This window comes from Psittacula echo, assembly GCF_963264785.1.
Source record: "Psittacula echo genome assembly, chromosome: 6".
Classification (NCBI taxonomy): Eukaryota; Metazoa; Chordata; class Aves; order Psittaciformes; family Psittacidae; genus Psittacula; species Psittacula echo.
In genome coordinates, this window is record NC_137743.1 from 20,255,377 (window position 1) to 20,273,257 (window position 17,881).

Below are 17,881 nucleotides of genomic sequence, written 5' to 3' on the forward strand. Positions count from 1 at the left end.
CACCTGATCAGAGTATTTTCTGTAATCACATTAATTGCCTCAGCATCCAGTCAGGCATTCAGGGAATTAAAATTTCTGAAGCAGCAGTGGAAGAAGCAGCAGTGACAGACACAGTCTCCACCAGCCCCATATGGCTTTTTTTCCCCACAGCCTCTGGGCCATGGCAGCAAGCTCAGCCCTGAACTTCTGCCCCAGGGAGCAGCAGTTCCTGGAAGGTGCTGTTTCCGCTCTGCCATAGGGGCATAGGGCACAAAGAGCTCCCTGCTCTCTCAACACTCCTCTACACCCTCTAGAAGCACCTTCTAGGGGTTAGGGTCTGACCATAAGATACCTGCCTGCCAGCCAACAGCAGTACTTTCTCATTCAGACTGTTAGAATAAAGCGTCACTCCTCAAAAAGTGTTATCTTACTTCCTCTCCATCCCCAGCACTCTGTATGTCCATCCTGAGCTGGGCTAGGCAGATGCTAGTATTCATGTGAAAAGAGCCTGCAGTGAAATTAAGAAGTCCATCCTTTCCTGAGAAAAGGAGAAAGACAGGAACAGCAAAGCAATTCTCCCTCTGCATCACCCCAAACATCCAGGCAGGCTACATGAACAGCTGCCTTCCGCCTTCAGTGAGGTTGTTGCCACATCATCTTCCTCTGAGGCCCCTCCAGAAACTCCTGGCTCTGTTCTTCCCCTTGAGACCAGGTCAGGGGCCCAGGACAAGCAAAACTATCTCCTTACCTCCTTGCTGGGCAGATTTCCATCAGGGCTTCTCCCTGAACCTCTTCAGTCACCCCACCCCTGTCACAGAGACAACAACAGCCCCCTCTGCTCTCCTGCCACTCCAGCTTCCTCTCCCAGTTCCTCAGCCCTACCACCACAAAGAGGGTGAACTGCCCTGCCCTACCACTGTGTATAGGGAGTGAAGGCAGACACCCAAGTAAGGGGAGAAGAGGGAGGGAAAACTCTGCCCAGCCCTCTACAAGAACAGCCCAGCCTGGGATAAAGAGCAACTCATACCCAAACTAGAATTTGAGATTTGCAGTAGAGGAAGCTGGAAATGATCCCTCTGGAGTGTCTGTCTGTGAAACCTGAGCAGATTCTGGCTCACCTCAGGGCTCTGACATGAGAAGGGTAACACTGAACTCAGTTCCTCACCAGAGGAGGTCGCTTGGTTTGACTGAATTGGCAATGCAGCTAGGGCTGGCTCACAGCAGTGATTGCAGCAGTGGTTGCAGCAGTGGTTGCAGCTGGCAACTCCTTTGTGGTAATGTAGAAACCTATGCCCATTTATTACGGGAGTGGTTGCTCTTCCCAATCCCTGGTTCAAAGGCTTGGAGTATTTAGTGCAGGGCAAAGCAAAATAATACATACCTAGAGATGCTCTATAGAAACATGTCAACAGTGTGCATGAGCATCCCCTTACTTCTGAAGGGTCAGACTTATTGTTCTCATGTGTATCTTTAAAAGGCCAGACAGATAGATGGAAGCACTGCCAGATAGAAGCTAACTTAGACTTGACCTCTGTGTTAGCCCCAGTTCCTAGTGCTCTCAGCTCCCTTTCCTTAGAACTAAAATATGCCCCCTAGGAGGTTCTTTAGAATGGAAGAATTGAGGTAAGACCAAATATGAAAACTTTCTGTAGAGAGGAGCATGATCATGTAGTGCACTATTGTCTGGTTTCCATGGCCTTTTAAAGAATGGAGAACATAAAGGGAGGGTGGAGCCTATGTTATATCCAACTTCATATCATGGCCCAGGAATGCACCCTCATTTCCTTCAGAGAAGTAAGTTGGCAGTAGGCTGACCAGAAGAGCCAGAGCCTCTCCTCCTGCCTGCATGTCTCTGCATGCTGCACAGCTTGGGCAGAGCGCAGAAGCCACTAAGCTACAAAGAGCATCTTAATAACCGTGGCTCCTGAATGGCTGCAGTGGGGGGAGCTGCCCTTGTTCAGGACTACTGAGTCAAAGGAATGTGAAGCAGAAGGATTTATATAGCTCACACACACAGCTGTTAGGGACAGGATAGTGGCTGGACTGGACCTCTGATCTGATCCCAGGAGGCAATCCTTTTACGCCTGAGGCCACAGTCTAGCTTACATTAGGAACAGTAGTGGCTCCTGTGGGTGAATGGTTTATTTCAGGCTTCTGGAAATAAATAGAGGCACCACAAGAGAAATAAAAGTCTTCAAAGTAAAATTACTGGCCTGCTGTGCTTGTCTTTACGAAGCTGTCTTTTGGCTGGCCTGACCACTGGAATGTGTGTTGCCCAGCACTTCCACAGCAGATTTTTGCTGTTGTTTGATACATTCCTCTTTCCCAAGCCTATGTGATTTAGTCAGTTTTTTTAATGCACAATATAATGTATGGTGACGATTAGAAGCTCTCCCAGTGTAACAACCTGGCAAATCCACAGTCTCAGCAACATAGGTCTATCTGCAATGCCTCATGTAACTCATAAACTGTGTTGGTGTGAAGCCACATTTTCCTTATTTTTTTCTTTCCTTTAACAGTGAAACATTACCTGGTGAAATGCCCCCAGAACAGGTAGGAGATTGCACTTCTCTTTGCTATAACCCAAGGCACCAGTTTTGTTTTTGTTTTGCTGTCTGTGCTGAAGAAGATGAGTAATATTTTCCAAAATCCTTACAGGAAGATCCCAGGCCCATGACTCGTGAACGTGCCTGAAAGCCAACTTCTGCTGTGCGTGATAAGGGAGATCTTTCTGGGCTATCTAGCTGTAGGTCCTGCAGGTGCTTCATTGACAAGCTTCTCCTTGAGGCTCTGAGTTGCTTTCTGGAGAAGCCTACTTTCATCCTGTATGGTTTTCCAGGCTTTCCCGACACCTCTCTAGATGGTAATGACTTAAACCATCCATGTATATAGGACAAACCACAGTGTTGCCCAGTGATTCTCACACCCAGGAAAAGATTGGAGTTCCAAAGCAGCTTTTCAAGGCCCACAGGCTATTCCCAGTTGAAGACCCCAAGTGATGGGAAAAATTCTGCTTTTGCTTCAGTCGTTAATCCCTGTCTCTTTAAATAGCACCAACATCCACAAGGTTTTGATTGTGTGATGCTATAAAACTGATTTCCATCATATGATTTTCCTGAGATATAAATTGTGCTGGAAATGCAGTAAAGGAAAAAAAAAAATAAAATAGATGACAGAAGTATTTTACAAACAAAAAAGATTAAAGAGAGATGCTTTATAACAACTCAGAAGAACAGCTGTTGCCCGGTTTTCAGTGACATAAAACATGTGTTTCTAGCCTTGTAGTTTAAACCCAGTATCACTTGGTATCACAGATACTATTTCTCATAGTATCTAGGAGGATTCTGTGAGATTCAATGCCAAGTACAGCATACTCTACATCCTCAAATAGTGTATTTTTTAGTGCATTCTCATGGGATTATCTCTGTATTCAGTCTAACTGACATTTGGATGTAAATAAAGTCACAATAAAACAAAAGAGAGTTCAGGAAAGGCCAGTACAAAGTGAAACTTTCATGTTATTCATGGAAAGATCTTTGTTCTGTGACCCTGACCAGAAATTGCACCACACCAAAAGTTTACAGACAGCTTAGCAGTTTTCATTTTCCCCTGGATGTTTTTTCTTTCCTCTTCTTTATCAGCTGCTGGGACAAAGTTGGAATTACAAAAACAAAAAAAAAAAAAAAGAAGGGGAAGAGGGAGGAAATCAAAGTGAATCAGTAGAGGACACAAGAAGAGGAGAAAAATGAGACCAGACTTAAAAGATGACTGAAACTATGGAGCATGGCATTCAGATAAAAGGGCTTGTGCTATAGAATCTGCCTCTCTGTGAATAGATGTGTGATACTACTGCAAACACTAAACTTAAATGGCTGAATATTGGGGGAAAACAAGCCAACGTGATTTCTTCACTATAAAATGGAATATCTTGAAGCAGAAGAAATGCATAACTCTATATGGATAAAAATACAGTTTCACGCATTTAAGTGTGACAAGATATGCTAATGAAAGCCCCCTCCCACAAGTGCATGTGTAAAGTGCATTGACTTCAGGGTTGCAAATTAAAGAGCTATGAAAGTTTTACCAGTATCATATTTTTTCACTCTTGGTACCACTTATTTTATACTCTCTGCTCAAAACACAAACCATTAATTCCTTTGAACTCATCTCTCTTCACCTGTGAATTCCTTGTCTTGGAACTTGATTCACACATTTAGACCCAAACCCCAGTGTCTAAATATCCATTAGGCCAAACTGATGAACTCATTTGTATGAGATTCCTGTCAGTCAAAATGACTATGCTTTGCAAAATTCAGCCTTGATTAGAGAGGCTCAGCTCCAACTCCCTTAGTGATATTTCAAACTCAAAGCAGAATCCAGTTTCAAAATTACATTGATAGTTTGGTGTCTAAGAAATGTCTGTACTCCCACTGCAGTAATATTTAAGCATCTTAGAATATTTTATGTCTTGACATCATAATGGTGTTTTTACTTTATTGGAATCTGAAGCATAAAGGGCTAAATGACTTGCCCCAGGTCTCACAAAATGGCTTTGGTAGAAAAGAAAATTAAATCCAGATTTCCTGTGCAGAGTAAAGCAAATGTTTAGGTTTTGGTTTGCTACTTGACCAAGAACAAGTTAAGGAAAAAAAAAGAATGAGTTAACCTAAACCCATTTCTTTCCCACATTTTAAAAATAAATACCTAAATAAAAAGTATAGCTATTTTGGGGTTTTCAAATCATGTAATTTAATTTTTGGGGTTGGTTTTTTTTTTTTTTTTTGTCCTTTAAATATCATCCTTCTTATTTTCTTCATTGTTATTAGATCATTTGGTCAGTTTTCAAACCCAGAAAGCCTCAGGAGGTGTAGCTTTGAAAATAGGCATTATTTTTTTCCGTCTTTTGTGTTTGTTTTGGCCTGAACTCCCTAGTCCTTCGGTGACTGCTCTTCTGGAAACAAATAGCTCAAGGTGAAAAAAGTATTCACCCAGAAATCTGCCCATACGGACGTCCTGGTTCCACACTGCCAATCCAACACTGCAGGGTCAAATCCTGCCAGACTGAACCAGAACTGAGTACCCATTCCATCCCTGGCACCTTTCACAGAGCTCCCCTCTTTGGAAAATATCAAAGCAGCTCCCAGTTCACTCAAGTGGATTTTTTGTCATCTCTCTGCAGACCTTTGACAAGAGAAAATAGTCGACTTAGATGACAACAGGACAAGTCCAACTTCCTTGACTCTAATAAGGATAGTAAACCCAAAACTGTAGTAGTTTGACATCTCTTTGGACAGCCATGACCTCCAGAGAAAATGCTGCCCCAGTGCCATGACGGTTAGACACCTTCCACAGGTTTTCCCCCCAAACTCATGTATTTTTCTTGCTCTCAAAAAACTCATTAGATCCCACAAGAAATGCACAATGTGACACTGTTGAAATAGAAGCCAGGAGGCTGGAGGAGGAGCTGGAGATAAAAAACTAACTTTCCTTTTAGAACTAGAACAAGACTGGCTTACAAAGAGGCAGTGTTTCGGAGCCAAGGAGTCTTTTCTGAGCCTTCTTGTGTAGTTTGAGGAGCTCAGTTCTTAGACAGCAAGTACAGTTATTGTATCTCCTAGAATTAGTTAACCCTGTATGGCCCTGGCATTTAAAAGAAAAGCACAAGCCACAGATACATTTCTCAGTAGCTTCACTTTTTTTCAGTGGCAAATCAGGAATAACCAATGCAATGAATTGACACTAAGTCTTTTCATGTATTGTGCTTAAAGTAGCTATATCAGAATAATACTATCTTTAAGCTACACATCTGCCTTAATGACCTTGGGTTATTAAAACCAAAAGCATTAAAAAAAGCACTCTTGTCCCCTTTTTGGCATTCTTTGTTCTTTGCAGTTTGCTGTGTTTGGGCAATGGAGCCAGTCAGGACAGCTTCATTTCCTGCTGGTTTAAAACCATTTCATGTTTTGTTTTTAATATAGAAACAAATAGTTGTTGTGGGATAGGTTCACAACAGTGCAGGCAGACTGTGAAATTATTTTAATGCAAGCCAGTTTACATAGCTGGTGTGATTTATTTATACATCATGAAAATATTTTACCTTTTAAACACATTAAAAAAAAAAAGCTTGGCAGCAAACTTAGGTTTTGAACTGAGTACACGGAACAGAACTCAGAAAAGTCAGCAAACCAGAGTCATTTTGTAATCTACACAAGTGTAAATACAGAGTGATTTTACCAATGGCAGTGACATTCATTTGGATGTGTGAAATGATAATGTCTGTTATTTTGTTATTCTTGTGTGGGCAATAGCTGAGACATCTTAACTTTCATTAAGGTTTTGGCCCAGTTTGAGTATTTTATTCTATTAATATAAAGAGAATGTTTCATTATGCAGAAGAACATGGAGAGGAACAGCAACTTGGGACAAAGTATTTAAGATTCAGTGAAATCAGTATTGTCAGTGTTATGACTATGGAGACCCTGGTTGGATCCCATTATGTGGTGTAACTCACCAGCACAGAACAGAAATATCTCCGCAACCACACTGCCTTAATTTTTCCCAGAGTCCCAGGTATGGTCAGATGCATCTGAGCAACAACTGCTTACCAAGTCACCTCCATTACCGTAGTCATCATAACTAACTGCTATACACTCTCCTCCCATCCCAGCTGTAAGTTATCTTTCATTACCTGTTAAGAAAATACAATTTTATTTCACATTAGTTGCAAGCTAGGAGCACTGCACAGTAACCACAGCTCAGCTGACACACAGTGATAGTGACTGCAATTTGACTGTGTATCCAAACCCTAAATATTCAAAGCAGGATTTATGATCTAAGGCTTTTGGAGATGTGAAGGGTAAAAATCCCATGGGAGCTTATACAAGTCACCTAACCTGTTTGCACCTCTGGCCCTCAAGGACAGCCAGGTACAAGCTCATCCTGGGTGAAGCAATGGGTCATACATGTTTTTAAGGAATAGGTGCTATAAAATGATTTTTGTTTATGCTTGACATTGCATTTTCTGCCCCAGGACAGATCACACTCTTGAGTTTCTCAGCTTGTATGGTTGAAAAAATGCAAGACCCAAAGCATGTCCAACCCCTGTAAGAAGTTTTTCAGTATATCCCCAGGTCAAAATCCAAGTTGTTGGTCAGGGAATCTCACAAGTAGATGATGTGTTTGCATGAACTCACTGGAATGAACTGTCTTTCCCTGCATTGCCTTCACTTTTCCCTCACATATGGGCCTCTGCTTTGCAGCTCTGGGGAGACAGTTACCAGTGTGACAAGCATGTCCCCTCTACAGCCCAAGAAGGTAAAGAAAAAGAAAGAGAATCTGGAGCAGCCACCAGCCATCCCAGCAAAAGGTATGAAAACAGAGATGTAGAGGTGTTTCAAATCCTGAGCACAATTATAGTGGGACAGCAGTGTGGGATGTGACCTGTGCTTGCTCCCATCGGTGGGGGAAGAAATGGTCCACGCCTGCTCCTGGGACCAGGATTCTGTCTCCCTGCAGCTTTAGCTATTGAAAAGCTAGTCACCAAGTCCAAGCAAAAGGTCTCACCTCTCAGTAATCAGAAGAGGCAGAGGAACCTCTATAGCAATATTCAGGCAGGATGAAATTTCATGCTGGGGGTAGACTGAGGGAAGCCAGCACACTGCACTCTTAAAATTTCAGGTCACTTGAGAAGTCGAGCAAGCTGAGCAGATAATGATCAACCTCTTGGGTTGATCTCGGGGACCTCACTTTCAAAGATTTGTGATTGCCTCTGGGGTCAGTCTCACAAGCACTCGAGTGTACTTTCTGAGCTCTACTGGCAGTGCCAAGATACTGGGAGAGAGGAGGGAAAGGACCTGAAGCCTTACTGTGGGTTAGATCACAAGTGGCCAGTTCTCAAGGGGTTTAGTTGCTTTGGATTCTGCACACAAACAGCATGTTTTGCATATCATATTTGTTAATCCTATGGGGTTCTTTTTTTCTAATTTGTAAACCCTATGCTTCATTTTAAAATGTTACCTGAAATACAGTTAAACTCTGGTATAAATACATGTATTTGCTCCTAATCCGCTAGTAATCTGTATTTTATAAACTGCTAAAGTATATACTAAAAATGTCAGTGAATGATGATGATGAAAATGTTCCCTTAATATTTATTTCTATAGCTCCAATAGCCAATAATTTTCCTAAGCCCAAGCTCTTGAAGCCTCAAAGAAAATTGGTCCTGGTAAGTAATTTTCTATGACATTAGTTTCTCCATATTCTTCTCTCTCAATATGATGGTTGTATTGTTGCCAGAACTTTAGGTTCAGAAATTATAAATTGGCTTTAAAAATAGTACAAGTATTTTTTTAAAAGTAATATTTTTTAAAGTAATTAATTATTGTGGCTTTTTTTTTTCTTCACATTGAGCATTAGGTTACACTGGATGATATTTTCCACCTTTCTAAGCAGTCATCATGTCTACAAATGTATCCTGTTCTCAAATAAAACCTGCTGGTGATTCTCACATTCCTCTGACAGCTGGTGATTTGGAAAAAATACCAGTTACTGACAGAATTATAACTGTACCGGTCATACAGCTTTTGAGACTTTTCAAGGCAGAAATGGGGAGCCTGATTCTACCCTACCATGGTGTAAGTCAGGAATAACTGAATTGGAGGTGTAAGATGTATGTATAAAGCTCATACTAAGGAAAAAAGCCTCACATGATAATTTCTGTTTGAACCCATACAGATATATGCCAGAAAAAACAAATAGGTGGAGTTGTGCTTCTCTGCTATAGTAAAAAAGCAATACCAGAACAAGATATCCAGGGGTCATAGAGTTTTATGTAACTAACTTCAGCCGCCTTTATAAAGAGGGTAGTCTTCTAGACTTTCTATATAGTCATCAGAAAGAGAGGTGAATGAGAGTAGGAGCCTGGTGCTTCTACTAATTCAGACTAGATGCTCTGAATCCTTTCTTCTCTGGCAATACAGAAAGCCCAGAGTGAGTAACTCCTTAACTTAGATGAAGTTAAAATTTATGTGCCTAAATTTAAGTCGTGTGAATAATCCAAAAGCCCCTATGATGACTTTGACTTTCAAGTGGGGCCTAGACTTTGGAACCTTCCCACCAATTTTCATTAAATACCCTCTGCCCTTTTAAGCATGGTCAGCATACAGCCCAGGATACCTGGTGACTTCAGAACAGCTCAGGTAAAAACTTTGGCGATATTGCTGCTTGGGTATGAAGTTCACATCTTGTCCTGCAGGGATTGCTTCTTGCCCAGGCACTGCTTATGCAGGTCAGGTTTCAGTAGTGGAAGAGGTAGAGTTCCCTAAGTCTATGATAAAACCTTTATATCCAAGTAGGTAATTGTGTTAGGCCACAGATACGCTAATAGTACAAAGACACAGATGAGAGCACTTGGCATCAGGGAATGATAGCCACCCTTTGCTATGCACACACTACATTAATCACTGCACCAAGGCACACAGATACATCAGAAATCAGTCTTCAGCCCTCCTAGGAAAAGCCCTCATCAGCTAAAGCACTCAGACTCTTCCTGCAGGTCAATAAAGCACATCAACACATGCTGAACTTGAGGTAAATCTGTTTCCAGATGCTTTTTCTTTCTGGAATAAATCCAAGAATAACAAATAGCTGTTGGCTCTTCCCTTCTTCCTATGCAACCCCAGTCAAGGTTCAACCTCTTTAGAGGTGAGCAGGAATAAGCCTTTTCAAACAATGAAATCAGCTTTGTCTTCCCTAGCGTGACTGAGGATCCACACGCTGCCAGTCAGCAGACTTAGTGTAATGTCTTGCAGTTGGATTCGAGTCTGGCAGCTGTTCCTGTATGTTGCTCTTTTCCCTTTCATATTCACCTCAGAGTGCACCCAGGGAGACACCGCAGCCTGCAGAAAACCTACGATCTATGTACATTAGTTTTAAGTCAAAAAGTAATCAAAGAAAAATTATCCAAAATATTTTCAAGACCTGAACTCACCCATCAATAAAGTGCTATAAAGGGCAAAGTAAACTAAAACCAAGTCAGTCTATCAGGCTGCATTCAGCAGCTGAGCAGGATAGTCCCCAAAGCTGTTTTCCATTTCTGTTTCTCTTGCCTCCCTTTAACCCTTGTTAACCTTTTTAACCTTGTTTAACCCTCCCTTTAACCATGGTTAAACCTCCATGGTTTAGTATTATCAGTGAAAAAAAAAATAATTTTTTTTTCTGCTTTTAAATGATTTTAAAAAAATTGAAGCAAAAGAAGTTTCAACAAAGATACAAAATTGTAATAAATTCATCTAAATGAAGCACTATATTGATTTGCAACAAACTTGCCTCTTCATTTTTTTTAGTTTTCAAAAAATTCTCAGATTTCAAATTCTTAGTCTGCTTTAGGGAAAAAAAACCCAAACCAAACAAAACTCAACCATCATCCTGCCAAATCTCTGCAGGATTAAGGTTTTGTTTTTTTTTTTTCAGCTGTAACTATTGCACAGCTGGTGTTTGCGCTAGGTCTTTTTCTCACAGATGGCACATGATAATGGTCACTACAAAGACAGACTCAAATTGCTGTATTTCTGGATGACTTCTGCAACTTCCTTGTGCAACCCAAAGAAGGTACAGGCACAAGGAGAATATTTTAGAAAACCTAAGCAAACAAGCGAGAGTATAAAGGAACATTACAAAATAATTCTAGTGTTTTGGGAAATTTTTTGTAATAACCTAAATACCAGCAAAATTATTTCCAGAGGACATGTGCTTCTGGTTTCTTGAAAGATGTTTATAATAAGCTAGAGAATTTCTTTTGTTGTTAACGTGCTGGAGTGGGTTGCAGTATAATTTTACAAGAATACAATAACCTGGATAAAATATGGACATAATCTCAATGAAAATTAAAAAAAAGAGAGAAAGCCTAATATTGTGTTCAATTACACAGCCTTGAGTAAAGTCTTTTTAAAACTCTGTTTAAGTCATATTGCTTTTGCTTTAGCCAGAATAACAATTCTATGCTCCCCTTGTTGCAAAAATATTCCCCATCAGCGTCATTCTCTATTAGCATCAATGAAAAATGTGTACAGATCAAAAGAAACAGAGATGCTGAAATGCAAAAAGGGATGGTTTTTATAGCATGCAAGAAGCACAGAGAGTCATTAGGAAGAAGAAAATTCTAGGGGCCCACAATTTCTGCTCTCCAAGGGCTGTTCTGCTATAGCCTTAGCCCTTTGAGTTGGCAGAGATAAATCTTAAACTTCCTCAAACAGATTTTCCAGTAAGCCTTTCATTGCCTCCTAGAGATTAGTTGTCATAGCCCGAGAGTGTCAGTTGCAGAACATCATCTAAATGAAAAGGTTCCAGTGTCTTTTCTTGAAGGTTTGCGTCACCAAGGTTAGGAGCTCCTGTGTGATTCACTAGAGCAAATGGAAGGGACGAGACTTCAGGTTAGGCCGAATCCTGCAATATTTACTTGAGCAAAATTTTTGTTGACTTCATCATCTGCACACTAAATTTGAAGGGAAGGAATTACATGCACTGATAAGACAGGCTATAGTGAATCTTCCCGATTCTGTTGCTGACTTATGTGGCCTCTGCTAAATCATAAATCATCCCACTTTGAAATCAGGGAAACATATCCTGTGTTACAAATGATCTTAGTTCTTCAAACATGTACATGCACACAGTACGTAAGAGTTGGCTTCTGCTGTTCCTACACTGAGTAACCTCTTTACTGGAGTGTAGCTGGCTTCTTTTGTTCCCTACCACAGAATACATATTGGTCCTGTGTGACTTCTGAAGCAGAGTACTCTCAGTGAGGGTAGCTGAGCTAATTAAGGGAAGCATCCTTTTACCTTCAGCTCATACAGCATATACAGGGATGTTTATCTCAGAATTGATTTGATTGCCAGTGGCCTAGCACCATGTGATGACTGAGATTTTCTTTTGATGATGATGATGATGTAAAAGCTACTTGAGAAACAGGAAGGACTTATGGTTATCTAAGATGGAGGGAAATTTCTGGAAGTAATTTTGTTTACTTTAATTGAAAGCATGATCTTTGGCACCTGCCTGCCTTTTTCAGGCACCACCTCTATATTTTATGCTGAGATTTGCAAAGCCAGCTCAGAAATCTGGATTCCCAGGTGTTTATAGATGTAACAAGTGGGGAGCTCAGGTTTCTTTCTGCAGTTTTGAAAATTCCATCTTTATTTGCTTTATAGACCAAATGCTGATAGTGTACTGAGTGCCAGCAACTGTAAGACAGGATAGTCCCTGTACTGAAAGTGCTTACTCTGTAATCAGTAATATGTCTGAAAGTCTGAAATTTGCAAGTATTTGTTCAAAGGACAGCTTCCCTGCTACTGCCGTGTCCTTAAAGCAGAAGGGTGCTGAGCAGTAACTTGACATACGTTTCACCTGTGGAACTAAGAAGGCTGTGACTTGGTCTCATCATCTGCATGTACTCAGCAAAATCAAGCTTTCAGCATTACACATTTGGCTCAGTGCTCCGCATCGGTGTATACTGCTCAATCAAGCAATGAAGGCAGGTGCCCTTTAAGCTGCCCAGAAGCTTAAATTTTCTTTACCTGAAAACCTTATGTTTCAGGAGTGCATTTCCCATTGTACAACAAAACAACCAGATCCGCTGTACATCAGAACCAGGGACCATGCAGTCCTTTTTGGAAAGGGGTCTAGGTGGGTCAGAGCTGTGAAACGTGAAGAGCTGCTCTGGGTTTTGATTGCTGGCAAATTTGTGCCTTCTAAGCTGTGCTCCAGCCTGTCGTCCCACAGCTTCAGCCTCACAACTCACAACTCACAAATTTATCCTTTGCAAGATTGTTCCTGATGGACGAATTGACTTTTTTCCCTATTTTTTTTTCCATTTTCCCTTTTTTTCATTTTCATATTACAATTCAGCACTGCATCATTGAAAGCAGTCTTATACCATATGCAAAAAGCTAGCTGCAAAAAATGGACTAATAATATTTTTGCACAACTAGTAGGATTCCTCATTAGTCTTAACCTGTAGGTATCATTGGTCCTTTCCTAGAGAAAGAAAAAGGAACTTGCGTACAACTGTTCATTAACTTGTGGATTCTGGATCTGGAAACAATCAGGTCTTATTTTCTCCTGGATTATTTTAAATTAAAAGCTGTGCCACCCTCTGTTAGAAGAGTTGTTTCCTCCACAATATGTAACAATGGGTGATGATTTAAGCTCCCAATTTCTTAAGGCTTTATTGATCTCCGCAGATGTCAAGTAACATTGTATATATGATATACAAAGGAGTAACATTTTTTTCCTTGACTCCCTGTGAGTCTTGAATTTTCCATCCAGTCCACATAATTTCTCTCTCCCAAAACAAATATTCCTTTTCCTTTTTCCTTTTTTTCTTTCTTTTTTCTTTTGCAGTCTCTCCTTAGGATCTAAGATGTACATAGGAACAAGAATATTATTTACACGTTCATGTTGACACTCAGAACACAGCATATTCAAAACTATTGAGATATGGCTACTTTCCCATTCAGATCACAGGTTGCTATCTTACCCCCAAGAAGGAAGAGTTTGTATAAATACATAAAATCTCTTGCAGGAATTGTGTCGAGACTTGTGCATTTACAAAATCACACAGCAGATGATTTTTGTGTAATGACACATTTGGAGTAATAAAAGTGTCACCAGAGAAGGTTAATTACTTCCTTGGGCCTTTGTGAAGGATAAGAAGAAACGAGCCTGATTTCCAGCCATATTGGTTTAGAATCTGGGAATAACTGCAACTGTAAAAGAAATAAAGTGTTAGCAAAGATGTTCCCTAAAAGCTGTTAAAACAGGCTGGACAAAATTCTGCCAGTTATATTTAATTCTATCAATGAAGAAAGATGGACAGGCTCACCCCTTAGAGTCACCGCCTGCCCTACATTTGTGGGATTCTGTTTCTTTAAAATAAAATCATTCAATGGGACTTAGTAAATCTTTTTTGTTCCTGACTTTGTTATCAGAACTTGTGTGAATTCAATAGCAAAATTCAGATGCAATGATGAAAGACTTCACAAATTGTTGTAGATGTTGTTCCCAGGAAGTCTGAGAAGTACTTTTCACTCTAGGGAGTAAAAAAATAGGTAACTTAATGGAAAGAACCCATCCTTTTTAACTGATAGTGCCACTAAAAGTCATGCTTCCTACTTCCCATATTTTCCAATGTCACATTCCTCAGCTTTAGCACTGGGAAGATGATGTCTCCCTTGATATTTCATCACTCCTACTGGCCAGCAGTTGCATTTCTAAGGGGTAACTCATCTTGCAGATCTAGCTTCAGATTTTCATGAAGGTCTGCAGAAGTAATTTTTGAAGCTTCTCTCTTCCAGGGCAATCTCTGACTCTCTACCTGCAGTCAGGACGTTGACAGTGGTGAACACCCAAGGCTCTAAAAAGAAAAAACACCTCTCTGACTCCTGAGTTAAGTTACTACCTTAACAAGGGAGCCATCCCACTAAAGTTCATAGGGTTTGAGCATCAAGTGTACCTATATCCCTGAGGAGCACTACTGATTTCAGCACAGCTGAAACTACACATTCTAGGGAGAGTGGCTTTCCACTGTATATTAAAAAACAGGACTGTCAAAGGCTAGTCCTTTTCTCTCTGAAGCTACAATCAGTTTTCCCACTATTAACTTTGCAAAATCCTGCCTAATCTGACTGCTAGCATGCGTGGTCTTCTCCTGTCCTGGTGGCCCAGACAAAGGAGTTGCAGCCTATTGACCAAACACACTGAATCTTCGCTTCAGCACACTCTTGCCCTCACTAACATAACCAACCCCCTGGTGATGGCCAGTCTAGCAGTCAAAGGCCATCCCCTCCCATAGCTTCAAAAATGATGCTTACAAAAAGGAGATATGCAAAGGAGAAGATGACCTGGCCCTTTCCCTTAGGCTGCATGCAGTATGCAGTTTCCTCCCATCTGGGAATGCATGCAGAGAAGCAACAGTCAGTCCTTACGGCCAAAGCCCGTTCAGTTGGCCTGAAGAGTCCTGTCCAGACACTTTTAGACTAAGTGTGCTCAAGCAGTGAAACAGGATGCTCCTAAGCTGTGCCATCTGGACAATATCTTCATTTTTCCTGTGGAGCTCTTTACCAAGAGTAACTACAAAACAGGATGTTTCTTAAATATGAAAGAGAAAAGGCCAAAGACAAAGTTTGTTTTTTGCAAGAGAAAGGGAGAGAAAAAATGGTAGTTTCAGCACGTGCTTGCTACAAAAAGAGTTATTTCATGGCACCGGGGAAGGACTGATTTGTGCTGTGGAGTAACCTGGAGAAAAGTGCAGTTCTTAGAGACTGGATCACATGAACCTCACCACCACCTCCTGATGCTATACCTTTCCCATTTGCATTTCCTACAGCACCTCTGTGGCACCACAGTGTGCACCCAACAGCACAGCACGGCCAGTCCACAGGTGGCAATTGGCCATGTACTGGCAATCAAACCAGCAAACATATGTATAATTGGCAAGGTTTTATCCTTGCTGACCTAATCCATTCACCCATGACAAATGGCATGCCAGCAGGGGTGGGGTTTCATTTTCATGCATTGCTGCAGGAAATTGGAGTTACTAAAAATAATATGAAGCTCTGACTGGAACTTGGGATACATGCTTGTTAAATTCAGAAAATCCAGAGCTGAAAATTATATACATAGAAAGCATAGTTTTCTTGCCATGGTCTCATGTTAAAGTCATTCTTCTTCATATCCCAGAAACTCCATCACATGCAGTCATACAGACACAGAATTCCAAAGCAAATGTCTGCAGTAGTAGTCACTAAAATATTTAAGATTGAAGTGAACTTGAAAGTGAGCCCTTTTATTCTTCTTTTTGATAGTAAACAAGAATCAGGGGAATTATTATTTTTTAAATTAGAAATTTAAAATTTCACATTCATTTTGTCATGTTCATTAAAAGTGGTGTCATCATGGAACAGCAACATCGCAGAAATCTGTGAGTGCAAGTTGGCACTGGCATCAGTCGTTTTTCCAGAAAAAAAAAAACGTATGAGGTTATTATTTGCTTGTTTTCTTCATAAGTAATTGCAAGTTTGGATTAAAGTGTTCTTAGTGAACACTTCAAGAACTTTCAGTCCGACAGTATTTACAGTAGGCATCCTTGAGACTGCTAAGAAACAAAACAGCCAGGCCTAGGAAGAGCAAAATTGACATTCCTGATAATTATGACATAAAAATCTGAGTAATTTTCATTAAAACCCCAACCATTCTGGATAATTCCTAACAAATTTGTATATTGGACAAACACAATAAAACCAAAACTATGTATATGCATACTTTAGTTTCTTTTAAATATTTTCAAGATAGACTTTGCAGATTGTTTATTAAGAAAAATGTTCCTATAAGTGAGCTCTATCAAACTGTTCCCCATGGGAAGACCTGTGGCTGGAATGAACTAAAATTAAACTGGAAGAAATCTGAAGGAGGAATCATTTTGTATTTGCCAGAAGATACACTGGAAAATGAAGAGTCTTCCTAATTTATATTTCTGCAAAGTGTGTGATCCCAAGATGAGAAAACAGATATACAAGATAAAGACTGTATCTAGAAATATCGCATTGGAATAGAACCCTATTTGAAGAAATCATTGCAATGTTATTTAAGAATAGTGATGTAATTTTTCAGGAAAGGATGTTGTAGACATAGAAATCCCATTGACCCTCTAAGTGAAGAGCTAGGATGGAAAGAAAGAGGTGAATGGCTGGTTAGTCATTATCTCTTCCTTTTCTGCCCTAATATCAGTCCCACCTATAACATCAGTAATTAAAGTCACGCTATAGTTCCAAAAAGGAGGTGGTGGCAGGGTTCCAGGTTCACATTGCCAACACGTTATCCAATCCAAATGAGAGGTGAAATTGTAGAATAAGTTTTCTTTCTTTGCCTGTTAAAAAAAAAGTTAAAAAATCAAAGAATTGGGTTTGGACAAACAAACCAGCACAATTAAATTAAACATGTGGTTGATACAGAAAGAGTATACAGAATATAACCCTGGCTACCATAGGTATTTTAAAGTAAAGTTGGCTTCCATGCACTGTTATTACACATCCTTTGCTGAAAACTGTATACCTTTCACAATTTTGAACCTCCTGTGTGTTTCCTCATATTTTCAATCAAATTATTACATACTAGAAATATGCATAAGGGAAATTATTCTACACATTTTATGGTTTGCTGTTGCTTGTAGCAGTAATTGAAGTACCTTTTCCACTTATGAAAGTACTAATTTTATTTGGTTTTATTGCTTTTCTAGATGCAATTATTTATTTAGTGTGTTTTGGCTTTATTAAATTATGTTTACTATAGGAACATCATAAAAATGTATGAAAGCAACACATCAGCCACTACTGCCCAATGACTTGTTTTGAGGAATCTAGTGTTATTTTTCATATCCAAACATAATAGAATAAAGTAAGAATAAAGAGATAATCTACACTGGAAAACAATGCAATTTTGAGATAATATAATAAAACACCTGGACAATATGATTTCATAAATCTTAGTTCTAAAATTTACATGAGCTGGGCGTTGGGGTGGCTATTTTAAAACATGCGGCATTTTCTAAATGGAAACATAACATGAAATACCATTAAACAGCAAAGGCGAAAACATATACAGATTCAGCTTGCCCTGAGCTACTGATTTCTACAGAACAATGAAAATATTTCTACTTCAAAAGATACACTGGGTCAGTCTTAGGAAGTGTAGAGTTTTACTCTGGCAGTGACCAACAACTTGTTTGTAAATTTTTATCAGATTCATCTTTAGGAGGCTTTTCACATTCAGTGTATAATTCTGCATTGAGGGTCTGAGATGACACCCACTGAGGTTAGCAGCAAAACTCCTATTAATTTCAAGTAGAGAC

At 39.9% G+C, this 17,881-nt stretch overlaps 1 protein-coding gene across 1 annotated transcript in view; it reads left to right on the forward strand.

The window, feature by feature from the left end:
- The window catches only part of VSTM4 (V-set and transmembrane domain containing 4), a gene marked incomplete at both ends in the record, with an annotated part of 37,212 nt that overhangs the window by 16,996 nt on the left and 2,335 nt on the right, over positions 1 to 17,881 (forward strand). Inside the window, 3 exons of the mRNA XM_080621040.1 lie at positions 2,499 to 2,532; positions 7,239 to 7,345; positions 8,142 to 8,203. Of these exons, the coding sequence (XP_080477166.1) occupies positions 2,499 to 2,532; positions 7,239 to 7,345; positions 8,142 to 8,203 (203 nt within the window). The remainder of the gene's footprint in view (positions 1 to 2,498; positions 2,533 to 7,238; positions 7,346 to 8,141; positions 8,204 to 17,881) is intronic.